This window comes from Choloepus didactylus, chromosome 12 (assembly GCF_015220235.1).
Source record: "Choloepus didactylus isolate mChoDid1 chromosome 12, mChoDid1.pri, whole genome shotgun sequence".
NCBI lineage: Eukaryota > Metazoa > Chordata > Mammalia > Pilosa > Megalonychidae > Choloepus > Choloepus didactylus.
In genome coordinates, this window is record NC_051318.1 from 85,084,121 (window position 1) to 85,102,897 (window position 18,777).

The following is an 18,777-nucleotide window of genomic DNA, read 5'->3' on the forward strand; positions in this document are numbered from 1 at the left end:
AGGAACATGGCATATTTAAAAATAATTGCCTACAAATTTGTTTTACTAGATCTTAAGCAATAAAGCAAATGTGTTCTTCTGGGCAAGATGGATTTACAAAGACAGAAATTACCCTCTGAGGTAGTCTGAAGCTTTTAGGTACCCCAGGAAAGGAAATATTCTTTTAATCCATTCCTGTGGGTGCAGACCTATTATAGGTGGAAACTTTTGATTAGGTTATTTCAATTGAGATGTGACCCACCTTATTCAAGGTGGGTCTTAATCTCCTTACTGCAGTCCCTTAAAAGAGAATGAAAGAGACACAGAAGCTAAGAGAGGAAATTAAGAGACGCTCACAGAAAAAGCCCCAGAGGAGTCGAGAGGAAACCACTGAAGCCAGAGGCTAGAAGCACCAAAACCCAGGAGAGAAAGACCAGCAGATGCTGACCATGGGCCTTGCTATCTAATAGAGGAGCCCAAGCCCGCAGGTTACTGGTCTTCAGAGAAGGCATCATCCTGTTGATGCCTTAATTTGGACATTTTTTCATGGCTTCAGAACTGTAAATTTATAAGCTAATAAATCTCCATTGTAAAAGTCAATCTATCTCTGGTATATATTGCATTCCACTAGCTTTACCAAACCAAAACACATTCCAACCAGAAACAACTAAAAAAGCAGGCAAAAATACATGGGAATTTTTTTTTGAAGCATTGAACTTGAAATGGTGAAGGACATTGACCCCAGAGAGACCTGAAACAAATGAGGCGAACTCTATGATTGCCCCAATTCTGAGGATATAATCCCAGACTGTAGAGAAAGAAACCAGATGAGACCAAAGGAAGGTACTGAAAACATAGAGAACCCCTGAGATCTACAGAGCATCCTCCTAGGGTATTTAGCAGAGTACTGAGAACCACATACATGTGAAGAAATTGTCTGAGGCTGGGGAAAAACCACCTGACAGGATGGGAAGGAAAAGAATAAACCTCTCATGCTCATGGAGACTTGGAATAGGGCCTGCTCCCTACAGCAAGTATGTATGAAGCCTTATGATTCTTAGGGCACTAGAAACAGCACTTTAAAGAATATTGCTTTGGTAATTAGGAGAATTAGTCCTAGACTGAAGGCTGCTCTGCTCCCGACTAACAAAGCTTAAAAGCAAAACCCAACTAGATCATTCTGTTCCTGAATAATGTGGTCATATCCAAGCACAAAACTCAAGAATATTTTTTAGGAATACAAAAATGTCCAGCACACAATACCATGAAATTCACAATTACTAGCAGCTAATTAAAAATTAGAAGGCATTCAATAAAAAACAAACCAAAACAAAACAAAAACTACTTTCTGTAATCAGGATAAAAATCAATTGATTGTAACTGTCCCAGAATTGACACAGATGATAGATTTAGTAGATGGAGACATTAAATCAATTATTATATATAGTACATACGTTCCAGAAGATAGAGGATAGATTGAAAATGTTAAGTACAAACAAAAAAGGCTTAAATAAACACCCAAATTGAATTTCTAGATTTGAAAACTGCAACATCTGAGGTAAAATAGGTAGTATTAATTGCAAAATAGAAGAAAAGATTAGTGACATTGAGGGCATACAAATAAAGCCTACTCAAAATAAAACAGAGTAAAAAATAAGAGTGGAAAAAAATAAACAGAAATTTTAGTGAGACTTGGGTTAACTTCAAGCAGCATCCTGAGAGATGGATAGGGGAACAAAACATATATCTGAATAAATAATAGCTGAAAAATTCCAAAATTTGATAAAAATTATAAAACCACCGATTCAAGAAGCTTTATGAACCCAAATCACAAGAAACATGAAGAAAATTATACAAGTCACATCATAGTCCAAATGCTTTAAATGTGGTAACAAAAAATCTTGAAAATAGCTAAAGAAAAAAGATAAATTACTTACAGGGAAGCAAGGAACATAGTTCTCCACTAAAAAAGACGTAAGTTAGAAGAGAAAGGTGATACATCTTTAAAATACTGAAAGAGGAAAACAAAAAGCAATTCTGTCAAGCTAGGATTTTTTGCCCAGCCAAAATATCTTTCAAAAAGAGAGGTGCAATGAAGACTTGTTCAACATACAAAAGTTGAAAGAATTCATCACCAGCAGGCTTGAACTAGAAGAAATGTGAAAGGAAGTCCTTCAAGCAGAAGGAAAATATTAGCATATATAATTCTGAATCTGCACAAAGAAATGAAGACCACTGAAAATTATAACACCATTCATAAATTTAAAAATTTCTTATTTCTGAAATAAAGAGAATCAATTGTTTAAAACAAAAAATGATAAAAATATACTGAATGTCTTATAATATATGTAGAAAAGAAACACATATTAAAACAATAGTACAAAAGCCAGGGGGGCGGAAAATGGAAGTGGACTGATATAACATTATTATACCATAGGTGATATGTTACAGTATCACTTGAAGTTAGGCTGTGATAAGGTAGATGTATATTATAAATCCTAAAGCAACCACTAAAATAACACACAAAGAGTTATAACTAAAAGGCCAACAAATAAATAAAATGGAATTTAAAATAATCTAAATGAAGGCAGAAAAATATTAAAATGTGAACAAATAACAGGAAAGCAAGTCCCCATTATCTGCTGTCTTTTTAAAATCCACTTGAAGTATAAAGACACAAAGAGGTTTATTTTAATACCTAAACCTATAAATAGCTCAAATGCCCATCAACAGATGAGCAAAAACAAAATTTGATGCAGCCATGAAATGGGCTACTATTCAGCAATAAAAGAATAAACTTTTGATATGTAAACAACATTATGAATCTTAAAATAATTAAGTTGAGTGAAGAAACTCAGACAAATTCAGTAATAGTGTATGATCCCATTTATATCAAATTTTACAAAGGGCCAATTTACCTATCATGATGATAGACAGAAAGAATTGGGGAGTGTATGAATAGAGGCAGAAGGTAACCTTCCGGGGTCATGGATATATTCATTATCTTGATTGTAGTGATGGTTTCACAGGTGTATACAAACGTAAAAAATAATCAAATGGTATAATTAAAATGTGTGGTTTATTGTGCATCACTTATACATCAATGAAGGTATCATTAAAAATACAAGGGAAGAGAGAGGGAGATGAAACTAAATGTATAGACTGCAGAAAGACTGTGTAGAGTTCTTTGGGCCATGATTTTTCACATGGAGAAGGCAATAGGACATGGGTGTAGGCAGTCCATCATTGCTTTAATCGGATCAGCCCTGTTTTAATTAGACTGTTTACAGTAAGAAAAGTCTACAGCTGAAAAAAAGCAGTTTGGAAAACTATCACCTTAGTAATAGAGGAAGAGGGGACCAATGTTTGTATTTTATATAAGGACCAAACATAGCTTTGATTGCAGAAAAGTGAGAATGGTGATAGTCTATTCATTCCTCTAATTCTTTCCTTCTCTTTCTCCTAGCTCCATAAATCCTTCACTAAGGCAGCAAGAAAGTATGGATACCATGTTCTCTGTGCTCCTATAACCCTATTTTACTATCCTTTTATAGACAATGGATCTTGTAATTTAGGTATTTGATTATTATTCCTAAGATGAGTGAGGGTTTACTTATTCCTGATTTTTTTTTTCTTACTCTATATCTTGGTTACCACCAAAGTGTCTATACAAAGAATTGAACAAAAGAAAATCTTCAAAATTGGAACAAATTTAAATTGTTCATCATCCTGGAAAGGGAATGTGTTATAAATTTATTCTGACATATAAACTCCTTTTATATTATCCTTTCTTTAACAATGTGTTTGAATTGGGGTTGAGATAAAGAGTGAGGGTGTTCTGGTTTGCTAATGTTGCTGCTATGCAAAATACCAGAAATGGATTGACATTTATAAAGGGGATTTATTAGGTTACAAATTTACACTTCTAAGGCCATAAAAGTGTCCAAACTAAGGCATGAACAAAGGGATACCTTCACTAAAGAAAGGCCAATGATGTCTGGAACACCTCTGTCAGCTGGGAAGGCACGTGGCTAGCATCTGTTTGTCTTTTGTTCTTGGGTTGTATTTCAAAATGCCTTTCTCCAAAATGTCTCTGGGCTTTTGTCTTAGCTCCTCTCTCTCAGATCCTGTGCATCCTTGCTACTTTCCGCCAGGGCATTTCCCTCTAAGCATCTGGGAGTCCTCTCTTTGTGTCTCCGGGACAAACTCTGGGCTTCCTCTCTTAGCTTAGCATTTCCAAATGTCCTCCTGTCCACAGCTCCAAGCATCTCTCAGCATCAGCATCTACGGTGGCTCTTAACTCTCTTAAATACACCAGTGAACTAATCAAGCCCCACCCTGAGTGGGCAGGGTCCACACCTCCATGGAAATAATTTAATCAGAGTTCTCACCCTCAGTTGAGTGGGACACATCTCCATGGAAACATTCAATCCAAAGGTCACACCCTAATGAAGACTAATAAGTCTGGCCCCACAAGATAGCATTAAAGAACGTGGCTATTCTGGGGACATAATATTATCTAAACTGGCACAGAGGAGAAGGAGAAATATCTTAGAAAGGGGTAAACAGAAGTATAAAAATAAATTGTTTGCTTACTGTATTTGTCAAAAGTTAGTCCTATTTTTAAATATTTTTGATTCCAGAGACAATAAATGAGAGAGAGAAAAGTGTGTGTGAAAGAGAATTACTATACCGAAGACTTACTGCATTAATGAATTTAACCCTCATGATAGTCTCATAAGTTAGTCTTTATGTGGTGGATTGAAGCTTTATGTACTCCAGAAAACATTTTCTTAAATCTAATCCATTCCTGCAGGTGTGAACCCATTGTAAGTAGGACCTTTTGATGCAATTACTTCAGTTAAGAAAGTGTGGCCCACCTCATCAGGATGGGTCTTAATCCTATTACTGGAGTCCTTTATAAGCAGAGTTAAATTCAGACAGACAGAGAGAAGCCACAGGAAACAAGAGACTGGATATTAACAGAACCTGGAAGAGAAGGGAGGGACCATGAGATGCTGCCATGAGCTTTACCATATGACAAAGGAGCCAAGGATTGCCAGCAGCCAGCTTCAGAATTCCAGTCTTTGGGAAGAAAACATTGCCTTTATGATGCCTTGTTTTTGACTTTGTTTTAGCCTCAAAACCACAAGCTAATAAATTCCCATTGTTTGAACCAACCCATTTGAAGGTATTTGCTTGAGCAGCCTAGGAAACTAAAATACCTTTTTTAGCCTTTGTGATGGTTAAATACATGTGTCAACTTGGTCAGGCTATGGTGTCCAGTTGTTTGGTCAAGCAAACACTGGCCTGATTGTTAGTGTGAGGGTATTTGGAGGGCTTAAGTCATCAGTAAGTGGATTGCATCTATGGTTGATTGTAGATACAACTGAAGAGATTGCCTTCATCAATGAGAGAAGACTCATCCAATCAGTTGAAGACTAAAGGGAGAAGTGATGTTTTTAGCAACAGAAGAGATAATTTCCATCCTCACTTCAGCCAGTCAGCTTCTCCAGGGGAATTCATCAAAAACCTTCACTGGAGTTCCCAGCCTGACCTATGGAATTTTGACTTGCCCATCCCCACAGTCATATGAGAAAATTCTTAGAAAGTTCTTGTAATATTTACAGATATCACCTGTCATTTCTGTTTCCCTGGAGAACCTTGAATAATACAGCCTTCTTTTAGTGATAAGTAACTTGAGACTTTAAGCAGTTGGATATCTTTTACAAAGATCAGAATGCTAGAAGAACAGACTAGGTTAGTGTGATGGTTGAAGCAGTATGTCCCCAGAAAAGATCATATTCTTAAATTTAATCCATTTCTATGGATGTGGACTCATCCAGGTAGGATCTTTTGGCAAGTAGGATCTTCACTAGAGGTGTGATCCACCTGATTCATGGTAGGTCCTTACTGGAGTCCTTTATAAGAGGATAAAAGACAGAGAGAATACAGAGAAAAAAGCCCTTGCAAAGTTCAGAGAAAGAAGCTAAGAGAGGACACCCAGAAAACTAAGAAGAAGCCACTGAAGCCAGAAGCAATGAAACCCAGAAGAGAAGGAAGAGTCCAGCAGGTGTCGCCATGTGCCTAGCCATGTGACAGAGGAGCCGAGGATCACTGGTGGCTGGTCACTGGGGAGAAAGCATTGCCTGTTGATGCCTTGATTTGGACATTTTCCTTGCTTCAAAAGTGTAGGTTTTAAGTTGATAAATACCCGTTGTAAAAGTCACTCCATCTCTGGTATACTGCATTCTGTCAGCTTCAGCAAACTAAGTTAGGATCGGAACATGTATATGCAACTTCTCTTTCTTGTAGATCAATGTTTGCAAAACTTGGTTTCCTGGGTCATCACTGACTAGATAATCCCAATGAGTTTCACACAATAAGGGCTGCACTTTCAAATTAGTTTAGAAAAAAGCTAAACAGTAAATTGGGTGTTTGCATATTAAAGGTTCTGTTCTCTCCTGAAGAAAAATTAATCTGCATGCCTTTGTTGAACCCAGCATTTCATAAACTTCTTTGATAAGGGTCCTGTATAAGTCACCCTTTCACATAGAATGAATTATTAGCTTTCTGCAGCACATGGTGTAGGGAATATTGCTCTTACAGTATTCCAGCATACATTATTTGAAAATCACTATATATAAATCATATATATGATAATTCAATTTGCAAGATAATTGGTGTTAATTTTCTGTTGGTGAAGCTCAAAATACTACTTTTAAGCAGTACTTTTCAAATTTTTGACAAATTATAGCACCCTTTCTTATACTAGGAGGAAGGAAAAAAAAAGATGTAGCAGACTCCAAGAAAGAAAAAAAACTTAAGTAGAAAGGAGTAATTAAGATAGTCAAAAGCCACCAAGAAGTCAAATGAAACAAGAACTGAAAAGGTTTGAATCTGGTTCTTAATGGGAGGTGAGAAAGAAGAAACAGTGAACAAAGATGCTTTTTTAGCAGTTTCTGAAATGGAGGAACTGAGGTAGCCCAAGAGGAAAAGGTCAAGAAAGGGAAGATGTGAAAATGCTTATTAACAGAGAAAGGATCCAGGAGAGAGCTGAAGATTAAACATGTAGAAGACAAAAATTTTAAGCAAGTTCTTGTAAGGTACAAGAATGGGTTGAATGCAAACAGCAGGTGAACCTATTTACTGCTGGGAGAATATAAATCAATACAGTATTTTTGGAGAACTAGTTAGCAATAGAAGAACAAGAACCTCAATATTGATGACACCTTTGGTACGCAACTCTACCTCTGATAATTTATCTTAAGGAAATCATTCAGGAGGTAGAGATTTTTCACAAATAATTTTGTTGCAATTTGATTTACAATAACTTAAGCAACTCTTTGACTTCCAAGTGTCTTTTCTACAAGGAAAGGAATATCCAGTTCATTTTGTACTTTGTTAATGCACAATTTAATAATATTAAGAAATATTAAACAATTGACATTTTAAAAACTTTAATAATCAATTGTACTCTAACTAAAAATATAACTATTGAATTTAAAGTTTATTTTTGAGCATATATTAAAATCAGCTTGTAAAGTTAATACTATGGATTTAAATTTGATCCTGTATCATTTTCATTCTTATTCTAATTATCATTCAAATATTAATTCTTATTAATGTCCTTCCAGGTGTGTTCTGATAATGCATCAGTGATTTTATCATTTTTTTCCTCATCCTGTAGATTCAATAAATTTAATAAACTTAAAAAGTGCCATCTCATATCAGTCAAGGCTCAGGATCTACCAATTTATGCTTTGTGGGGACACAGGGCATTCCAGTTGCATTTACTCATAACCTGCTCAGGCCAGAATCCCTCGATCATTAGGTCAAGAGTTTCACTTCTTACGTAGGTTTTGCTTCTTTTATATAGAATTCTTCTTTTGAATCTGATGTTTTACCCTAACAGTATGGCTGAAATACCTAATCTGTGGTGTGTCATTATAATATTTGGACCTACTTTATTGGTAGGATTGGAAGCTTGCAAGTGTTTGCAGTATATCCTTATAATTAGCAGGGTCATCTGGAGCTTGATATACACGGAAGCGATGTATACAATGTACATCGCCTGCCTTTACTTTGGCCCTCTGGGTTAAGGCCTCCAGTTGGAGCATGCGCTGTTGCCTGGCTCCCCTGCCCTGGTGGTTGTGATTATCCACGCCTCTTCCTCGGCTAACCACCGCTCCCAATAAAAAGGCTTTATCTACTCATCATGATTTGCTGGCCCTAGTAAACATTCACAAATAATCTGTTAAATTAATTTCAGTGCTAATACTTCCATGGACCCTAGTCAGCTACTGTTTTACCCACTTTACTTAATACATTTCATCGAAGGCAATGTTTAATCCCAAACAATGACGTCGTGGATGAAAATTTTAGGTAGAGATGAAATCCTTGTTGGTCAGGGAGCATTTTGTCCCTGAAATCACAACATAGGGACAATCACCTGCTGTAGGTAAACGTAATCAAAATAATGATGAGGATTTATGGAAAAAAAAAAACAGAAAAAAATTTTTATTCTAATTTTAGACTTATTTCTCTACTTTATTCATTTTGAATTATGTTATGACTTTGTTTTTGTCTTAAATGATAAGTGTTGTGATCAGTTTTATAAGACCATGAAATTTTATTGCTGCCAAATGCCATGCTTCTGCAAATTCTCCAGCAGTTTTTTTTTTTTCTATTGATAATTATAGCTTCCATGTTACTAGGTACCTATTATGCACTAGCCACTGTAGATAATCTAATTCATCTATATGACAAACCCATGAGAAGGTATTACTGTTACCACTTTGTAGATAAAAAACTGAAGCTAAGACAGGTTAACTAATTTGATAAAGGTCACTCAGCCAATAAGTGCCAAAGTCAAGATCTGAAGCCAGAATTATTTGAGTTCAAAATCAGTATATTCTCCCATTATATTTCCCTGACTCTGTCTGATGACTAGAATCCAAAGATAAATAGGAAGGAGCTATGAAGGAGATGAGCTTTTTTACCTTTTTGGCATTTTCAGAGGGTAAAGAAAAATAATATATTATGTATGCATACACACTCAATTATATCCAAAATTATATATATATATATATATAACTTTAAATGTTGAATTTTTAAACATATACAGGTAAATGGTACATATATGTACACAGGTATAATTTTTAAAGGCTGGATTTTGAAATGTTGAAAAATACATTGAACCAAGCATTAAAATCTTAAAGCTAAGTTTAGGTATTTACTTGACTATACAGTATTTGGCCTAGGGTAAAACTAGATATTTTTCAATGCCACACGGGCACTTAATGTTTCACTTGTCCAAAAGAAACTGAATTTTTGAGACAGTGTTGCAGAATTTTAGTACACTTTATAATCATAGATCTGTCTCAGCTTCACAAAACTTCTTCAGTTTTCTCACTTTCTTCTTTGGTGTAACAAATTCCATAAAAAGCATATGCTTACAAAATGTTGATTGCATCAAGTTGCGTGAAATGGGTAACACCTTGGAAGATGGTACAGTACCATATTATAATTCAAAATAACTTCAAAATGCAGAAAAGTGGCCATAAACAAATAGGATAAAATGGTGTTTCTTGGTGAAGAAATAAAACCAAGTAAAATGTATTGAAAATAGAATATGATTAGTTATTCATTTCTTTATAGCAGAAGAAAATCCAAAAGGTGCCACTAGTGTTACAGGGCTGCTTTGGGATGCCTGTGCAGCCTTTTTGCATATTAACAAGGGCATATGGAGGGGGCAGAGAGAGGGTGTCCTTGCCATCTCAGTTGCTTTGTCAGGGATGACCTCCCGTGATTCCCTGTGATGGTCATACTGGCACCCTCAAAGGACTCTTTGACATGCGAAATTCCATGGGGACACAGTCCAGCAGGAAATCGTAACTTATTTCCATATTAGCAATGGCATACAAAGTTATTCTTCTGTGATTCTGAGCTGGGTGACTCAAAGGAGGGAATCAGAAAGTTTTCTTTTGTCAGCATACAAATGATAATACTAGTATTTAAAATGCTAATTGTAACTAACATTTATTGAGTGCTTTCTATGTCCTGGTGTCTTGTTTGCATTAGCTTAATTGTGTCCCATAACAATAGTCTATACATTCAGCTCCATTTTATAAAAGAGGGCGCTGAGATTTAGAGACATTAAGTAATTTACTAATGTCACTATCTGGTAGGTGTTGGAGTCAGGATTCAACACAGGTATGTTTGGACTCCAGTGTCTATATTATAACCCAACCGCCCCCCCGCTTCTGGACACTGCCTTATCTGGAAGCTTCCTAAACCTACCTTTGATTTTATCATTACTGGAAACTGATTCATCCCTATGGAAAAGCCAATTGCTTCCAAATTTATATCATTATTATTATATTTATTAGTATTTTATTATTATCCCAGGTATTTATTTTCAGAGCTACAGGCCTACAGTTCTAATGGCCTCTCCAACATCTCTAATACATTATTTTTCCTCTCCTGTGTGATGACTTAGTAAATGCATTTACCAGCTATCCAATTTTTCAAACTGGAAATGGGGATTCATTATGGACTCATCCCTCTCCTCATCTACACCATCCAGTCAAAGACAGCCATTATTTGTTTCTTTTAAACAGCCATTGCTTACTCCTTCTCCATTGCCAACACCTTTGTCCAGACCACAGGACTGTCCATGACAGGTTACTTAAGGTCTCTCTTTTCCCATAGCTATTGCACAGTTCCTGTAAAAATCCAAATTGACAAAGTAAATAAATTTTCCTGCTGAAACACCTTCAATGATTTTCCATTGCTTTTAGGTTAAATATAATTTAATTTCATGTTTACATAAATATATAGTACGGACCATAGTTTTGTGAAATCTGATGCATTTCTACATTTCTGTCTTTCTTTAGAGTCACTGCTTCTGCTGCTTTTTCTTTTTTTGTGCTGGCCTCTTTGGCTTTTTTTCAGTTTCTAGAACATATAATTATTATTCTTTCCTTTTCCAGGTCTTTGAGACATGCTTTCCCTCTGACACTTTTTCTTTTCACCTCACTCATTTTACCTATGAATTTCTATTCAACCCTAAGTTCTCAAATTAGATGTCACTTCCCCAAAGAGGTCATCACTGATATTCCATACATGTTATTACAATTGAATTGTTGTTCATTCATTTAAATATATTTACCAACTGCCACCTATGTTCTAGGTGCTATTTATTTTTTTAATGATAATCATAAAGACAGTGACCATATATGGGCAGGTCATAGATGCTAGAGGGATACCTTTCCCATAATAAGTGCCAAATAAGTATTTGTTAGACTGATTTTTATTGGTTTGCAAGAAGTTAGCCAGGCAGAGAAAGGATATGAGGACATTTCAGACAAAGATTGCAGGGTAGGTAAAGCACAAATAGATGCATGATTGAAGATGGAGTGCATATTATGTGGTTCAATAAGGGGTCCTGCTGGATAAACAAGTACATATAGTAAATGTACCTGATGCTTATCAAGTACATTGGCTGAAAGAGGGGAAGATAATTGGGACAGTAGCTAGAAAGGTAGCTGAAAATTAGAGTTGATACATGTGATTAATTTTTTTTCTGTATGATTTTGAGAGATAATTTTGATATTAGGCAATTGAGCAGATGAGGAAGGGGATTTAATTCATGGAGAATGACACTGTTGTGGGAAAGGATGGTGATTAGAGCCTATATGGAAAATATTCCTTGGTCACAAAAATAAAAGAAAGGAAGAAAACTCTTTTCAGTGAAACTGGAGAGAAATTAAGGATTTTGGTGTTTTTATTGGTTGCCCAGAAATAAAGAAACTTAAACAAAATTACCTTTTGAGAAATTTTAATATCTCTATGAAGAAAACATCATTGTTTGCTGATATGACAGAAAATATATGGAGAATGATGAGGTTTGAAGTAGCCAAGGAAGGAAACAGAATATAGGACTAAAAAGAAACAGATAGTTGAGCAGCGCTGAGGACTGGGTTGAAGCTGGGAAATAAAAGTGTTTCTGAGGTCTTGGAAAATGGATGATTATGAGCAATTCTTGTATTTATCTCCAATCATTAGTTTTGTTATTGACAAGTTTTTACAGTTTTCTGAGTTCTATTTTAGTCCTCAGTACAAATGGAAACTATACAATTTCTTTCATAGAGGTGTTATTAGCTAAACTAAAATTAACAAATATATGATCAAAAGGGAGAGTAAATGTGTAAAGTAGAATAAAATTCCATCTACTTTCTTTTCACTTCTAAAAGAAAGTAGTCTATGGCAATGCATCTGTGGTCAGAACTCTATTATTCCGTTAAACCCGAGTCATAGATTTCTTTCAGCACATCTTAATTTTCAGCTAACTAGTTTCTGAAAGCTCAGTATGTTTGTTTTATTCATGGTTGGAGATTTGCATGTATTATATGATTGACACAGAAAGAAATATTCTGCTGAACAATTTTGTGGCAGACATGCCATAGGCAATCCAGATGAGAGAATTAATAAAATGCAGGAAAAAGAAATTTCTTATTACTACTTTGTTAAACTGAATATAATTCATTAAGGATTATATATTATAAAAACCTATCATGCCAGTGGGGACTTCCATGACAATTTTTAGCAAATTTTACATGACTTTTATGCTCTGAAATTCCTTAAACATTAGATATTTTATATTGTACCAAAATAACTAGCACAAAGTATATAACGTCATCAAATTCTGCAGGCATTTTAACATTTCAGAAAGTAAAAAATAGAATCATATTTAAAGTTCTTTATGAAGTCTTTTGTTCTGATAATAAAGCTAATAGATGTGTAATAGGAAATTTGGAAAAATGAATGCAACCTCTTGATTTAATTGTAGTTTCTCCTGTATTTTACTGTGCATATGTTTTTCCTGTATTAACATCTTACTAAATGTAGCAAATAAGAATTTCACATTCATATGGACTAAAGTGTGAAATAATTGTAACTTTCTTTATTCCTTTATAACAGGCTTTCACCACATCTAACTCTAGCCTCTATTCTGCCAGATAACAGAAAACTTGATGTAGTTATTTCAGGTTATATTCAGTCCCCTTTGTGTAAGCTGAAGTCAATTTAAGATTCTTTCTCGGTGGGTTAGCAATTAAGTTCCCAGGGCCTTCCATATTATCTGGGCATCGATGGGAACAAATGACTGGTTTGTCACTTCCTTTGGCAACTGATACTATTTAACCCATTCTATCGGGGGTTTGATTTCATGGCAAAGACTCTTTTAAGTTTGCAATATCTCAGAATAATATCCATGACATTTTATACAGAATGAAAAAACAAATAAATACTTTTCACTCCCCATTGAGGGGAATTTTCATGAGACTGACCTAGATCCATACAATGGCATTCTCTAGTACACTACAAGTATTCTACCTTGTGATGCTAATATGGAGATATTGGTAAGAATCGATGCCCTCTCTTAACTACAGATGGAAATGGTTACGTGTAAACGGTAGCTATAGGCATATTAACTCCTAGCATTCTAGACGAAACAACCAGTTGCTTTCTATTTTTGCATTGCAAAATGTTAAGACTTAGCCATTCCACTGAGAAATAGGCTATCTTCCTTGTATAATCACTCTGATGTTTCTAACTAAGCCAGAAAAAGATACCACAAGAAAAATAAAACTACAGACCAATAATTTTTATGAATATAGATGCAAATATTCTCAACAAAATACTAGCAAACAAAATCCAACAGCATATTAAAAGAATATTACACTATGTTCAAATGGGACTTCTCTCAGGTGTGCAAAGTTGGTTCAACATAAGAAAGTCAATTAATCTAACACAACACATTAATACAACGAAGGAAAAAAATCCACAGATCATCTCAATTGATGCAAAGCCATTTGACAATATCTACCTTCTCGATAAAAACACTTAGAACACCAGGCATAGAAGGAAACTTCCTCAACATGGTAAAGGGCAAATTTGAAAAGCCCACAGCTAACATCCTACCTAATGTTGAAAAACTAAAAGCTATCTCTCTGAACAAGAAAAGAATGCCCACTGTCAGCACTACTATTCAACATTGTACTAGAAGTTCTTGCAGAACAATTAGACAAGAAAAAAGAAATAAAAGACATCCAGATTGGAAAGGAAGAAGTAAAACTTTCCCTACTTGCAGGTGACATGATCATATATATAGAAAATCCTAAAACCTCCACAACAAAGCTCCTAGAGTTAATAAATGAATTCAGCAAAGTGAAAGGGTACAAGAACAACACCCCAACATCAGTAGTATTTATATATGCAAATAATGAACAGTTGGAATTAGAAATCAAGAAAAAAATTCCACTCATGATAGCAACTAAAAGAATCAAATAACTAGAAATAAATCTAACCAAGGATATAAAGGACTTATACACAGAAAACTACAAAACATTGTTAAAAGAAATCAGAGAAGATCTAAATAAATGGAAGGACATTCTGTGTTCATGAATTGGAAGACTAAATATTTTTAAGATGTAACCCTACCCAAAGAAATTAATAGATTCAATGCAATCCCAATCAACATTCCAATAGCCTCCTTTGCAGAAATAGAAAAGCTAATCATCAGATTTATATGGAAGATTAAGGTGCCCTGAATGGATATATCCACCTTGAAAAAGAAGAATGGCCTTGGAATACTCACACTTTCAATCTTAAAACTTATTACACCTTTTGGGGGCGGGTCGAGCGTCCCGGAGCCGTGTGTCCGCGACCCCGCCCGCCGCCCAAGCTCCGGGAGGAGCGGGCCGGGCGCGGGGGAAGGGCCCGGGGAGGGCCTGGGCGGGGTCCCGGGCTGGGCACTCCACGGCCTCTCGCACCCGGCGAGCTCGCCGGCTTCTCCAGAGCTCTCCGGAAAAAGTTATTATCTTCCTCCCCTGTGCTCCTGTTTGCACTTATATTTCTCCTGGACAGTGTTGATGGCACTGAAGATGTTTCGCTGTTTGATGCTGAAGAGGAGACTGCAGATAGGCCAAAAAAATCCAAAGTCAGACACCCAGTGGCGTCATTTTTCCATTTATTCTTTCGAGTCAGTGCAATTGTAGTCTGTCTTCTCTGTGAATTGTCCAGCAGCAGCTTTATTGCCTGTATGGTGACAGTTATCTTGTTGTCATGTGACTTTTGGGCAGTGAAGAACGTCCCAGGTAGACTAATGGTTGGCCTACGATGGTGGAATCATATTGATGAAGATGGCAAGAGCCATTGGGTGTTTGAGTCCAGGAAGGCATCCCCTCAGGAGAATAAAACTGTTTCGGAGGCTGAATCGAGAATCTTCTGGTTAGGGCTCGTTACCTGCCCGGTGCTGTGGGTGGTTTTTGCCTTCAGTGCCCTCTTCTCCTTCGGGGTGAAATGGCTGGCGGTGGTTATCATGGGCGTGGTGCTCCAGGGTGCCAACCTGTATGGCTACATCAGGTGTAAAGTGGGCAGCAGAAAGAACTTAACCAGCATGGCCACTTCCTACCTGGGAAAGCAGTTTTTAAGAAAAAACTTGGAAAATGGTCAGACTTCCTGAAGAGAGACAAAGCTTATGTGTTCTGTTACATTGGGGAAAAACTGAAGAGATTTTTGACTGAACCGTTTAGAGCTTAGTACTTGTTGCAAAGAGGAGGGTTGGGTTCGTTTCTCTATTTAAAATGTTTATTTTTAAAAAAGGAAAAAAATAGTTTGTTTTTTCTTTTTAGTTTGAAGGTTTGGTAACACTAGAAACATTGTCATAATTTATTTCATGATATATTTAAGTAGGTGCATAATCTTGTCATCTCTGTATGTCACAAATTAGTGAAAGCATCTGTGTACATTCATGTGGGTAATGGAGACCTCTGCATTTTGATCTCTAGTTATTCGTAGAAGATGTTCTTAGTCTGTCTCAAAGCTATGAGTTTACATACTATTTCTGTAGATTATTTTCAGAAGAAAGTTTTCTTTCCACAGTTAAGAGTATGCCCTTTGGTTTATGTTTAACTTAGAAATAGCTGTTAATTTTACAACTGACTATGTACTTCATGGCAAAACATCTTATCCTGGATGTACACAGGAAGGTAAAAACCCAATTTGGGCCAGTGGTGTTAGTTACTTTCTGAAATTTTATTTTTATTTGCAAAAGGTCATGTACTTAAGTTCCAGTTAATATAAGCAGAATCTTCATAGTTTATGTTTAAGGGATACCTAGAGATAGCTGCTTTTCTATTTATTTTAGGGAAAGGATAGCCAGGTTATACTTTGGAACTCCTTGGATGCTTTTCAGTGGTCTTTGGCCTAATGAGCTCTTTTACCACTTAAAGAGGATTATTCTTATGTTGTAGTGGGAATAATAATTTAAATATTTGGCATAATAAATGCCTGAAAGATTTTATTTTAGGAATCTTATTTTTTTTCTTTCTATTGTGGGGATACTGTAAATCATGCACTTGTATTAATGGTACTTTTTAAAGCAATTTATGTCATTATAAACTAAGCCAATCTATACACTGTTATAAGGATCTGTAAATTCTGTTGTAGGTTCTATAAAGTTTGTTGGAGTCTTTTATCAACAGATTATTTTGTGAATGTATTTATACATTGTTAACAATTTTTAAAAGATGTTTTGTTTAATTCACTGAGTGTCTTTATTGGAGTGATAGCTTTGGAGGTGCCTAACTTTATATTTGTATAAAACTCTTCTGTTTACAAAGCAAAAAAAAAAAAAAAAACTTATTACAGAGGGTGGGGCAAGATGGTAGAGTGGTGAGGTGTTGAATTTAGTTATTTCTCTAAGGCAGCTGGTAAATAGCCAGGAACTATATGGAACAGCCATTTGGGGGTCTTCTGTGACCAGTCATGCATCGTCCACCAGTCTGGAATGAGTGGAATAGCTGAGATTGCAGTAAAGTCCTGTAAGTTTCCCTGGCCAACAGGGTTATTGCCCCTTCCCCTCACAGACTCAGAGGACTGTCTTGGAGCTGGTTCCCCAAGGGAAAAAAAGAAAAACCTGTGCTGGGAGCAAGGAGTGGGCTCAACCAAGCCCCAGGTGCAAAATTAGTTAACAAATTCAGACTGCTGAATTGAAGTTCCAAGCACAGATAAATCAAGAGCAGGCACCAAAGGAACCTGAGGGATTCTGCCTGACAGAGAGGAGGTAGGGCTAACAACAACTGCAAAAAACAAACAAACAAACAAACAAAACAGAGAATTTTGGAGGTGGAGGTGTTCAGAACACTGGAAAAAGGCTGGGCTCCAAGAAAAAGGGGCACATGGAAATGGCACCAACTTGGGCTCTCATTTACAAACCCAGGGAGTTGGGGTCTGGCTCTGAAAATGTTTTTGTTTTTTTTTTTTTCTTTTCTTTTTTTTTTCCTTGCTCACCAACTCTTTATCTTCGTATTCTTCAATAGCTCATCAGAGCTCCTGCTTCAGGACTGCCCCAGGCAAGGGAGGAATTAAAGTTGTCTGAGACTAAATATTCAGGTGAAAGAGATAATAGCCTAAAAGGGTATCTTTAAATAGTCTATACTGGGACTGACAAAACTTGGGGGCTGGGGAAAGGCCTTGAAAAGGGGTTTCTTTTTTCTTTTTTTTTTAATAGCTATTCTAAGTAGCTCTTTACAGAAAGCCTCAGGTATTTGCAATTGGCCGCTGGACCCAGGCAAGGGCAGAACTGAGATAGGTCTGAGAGACAAAACAATGAGTCTACTTGGGGAGACAATTCCCTAAGGGGCATAACTTCTCCAAGAAAAAGGAGGGGGAGCAGGGCTCAGCCCAAGTGGTGGCCCTCCTTCAAAGAACTCAGACCCCAGGGGCTGGAAAACAGAAATCAGCTTGAGTCAGCCATGCCCCTGCAGGGACAGGGTCTGTGGAGAATTGAAGACACCTGTGGCACCTCTTTACACTTGTGGGGAGCTGCAGGCTGACAAGCACCACCTGCTGGACAGGATAGCAAAAACACAGAGTCTAGAGGCTTCACAGGAGGGTGTGACAAACAGCAGGGTCTCATTCTCAGGGAAACTTCATAATGTCTTCTTGAGTCCTGGGCCTGTCTGGCTGGGAAGAAATGATTGGGGTCAATCATAAGTGGGGAGACCATTTCACGTAAAGGTTACACAGAGGCAGGGCAAGAACCAGAAAACAAGAGGTGAAAAATTCTGATCAACTAAATAGAAGCTAGGTTAGAGGACTACAATAAATTGAACCCAATGATGAAGAACAGATAGAGAACAAAGACAATCAACAAGAAAACCCTAGGTAAAAGAGTGAAAATGAGCTCCAGAATAATCTAATCAAGAAAATCAAATGCCTAGACAGCTAAAAATAAGGAGCAATACTAGGAAAAATGAAAATATGGACCAGCTGAAGGAACAAACTAAGACTTCAACTGAGATACAGGAATTGAAACAACTAATTAAAGATATTCAAACAAATCTCCTAAATCAAATCAATGACCTGAAGGATATAAAAGAAATGAAGGATATAAAAAAGACACTGGATGACCATAAAGAAGAATTCATAAGCTTGAAAAACCAAATGGTAGAACTTATGGGAATGGAAGGCACAATAGAAGAGATAAAAAACAAAATGGAGACGTAAAACAGTAGATTTGAAGAAGCAGAAGGGAGGATCAGAAAAAGACTGGAAGACAGGACATTTGAAATCATACACACAAAAGAAAAGATAGAGAAAAGAATGGAAAAATATGAGCAGGGTTTTAGGGAGCTGAATGACATGAAGTGAACAAATATACATGTTATGGGTGTCCCAGAAGGAGAAGAGAAGGGAAAAGGGACAGAAAATTTCCCAACCCTTATGACA

At 36.4% G+C, this 18,777-nt stretch overlaps 1 protein-coding gene across 1 annotated transcript in view; it reads left to right on the forward strand.

Annotated features, from left to right (window-relative positions):
* The window catches only part of LOC119506903 (Golgi apparatus membrane protein TVP23 homolog B-like), a 116,608-nt gene extending 100,817 nt beyond the window's left edge, over positions 1-15,791 (forward strand). The window contains exon 2 of the mRNA XM_037799924.1: positions 14,586-15,791. Coding sequence (XP_037655852.1) covers positions 14,586-15,508 — 923 coding nt within the window. The 3' untranslated portion in view covers positions 15,509-15,791. The remainder of the gene's footprint in view (positions 1-14,585) is intronic.
* Positions 15,792-18,777: the final 2,986 nt, after the last annotated feature.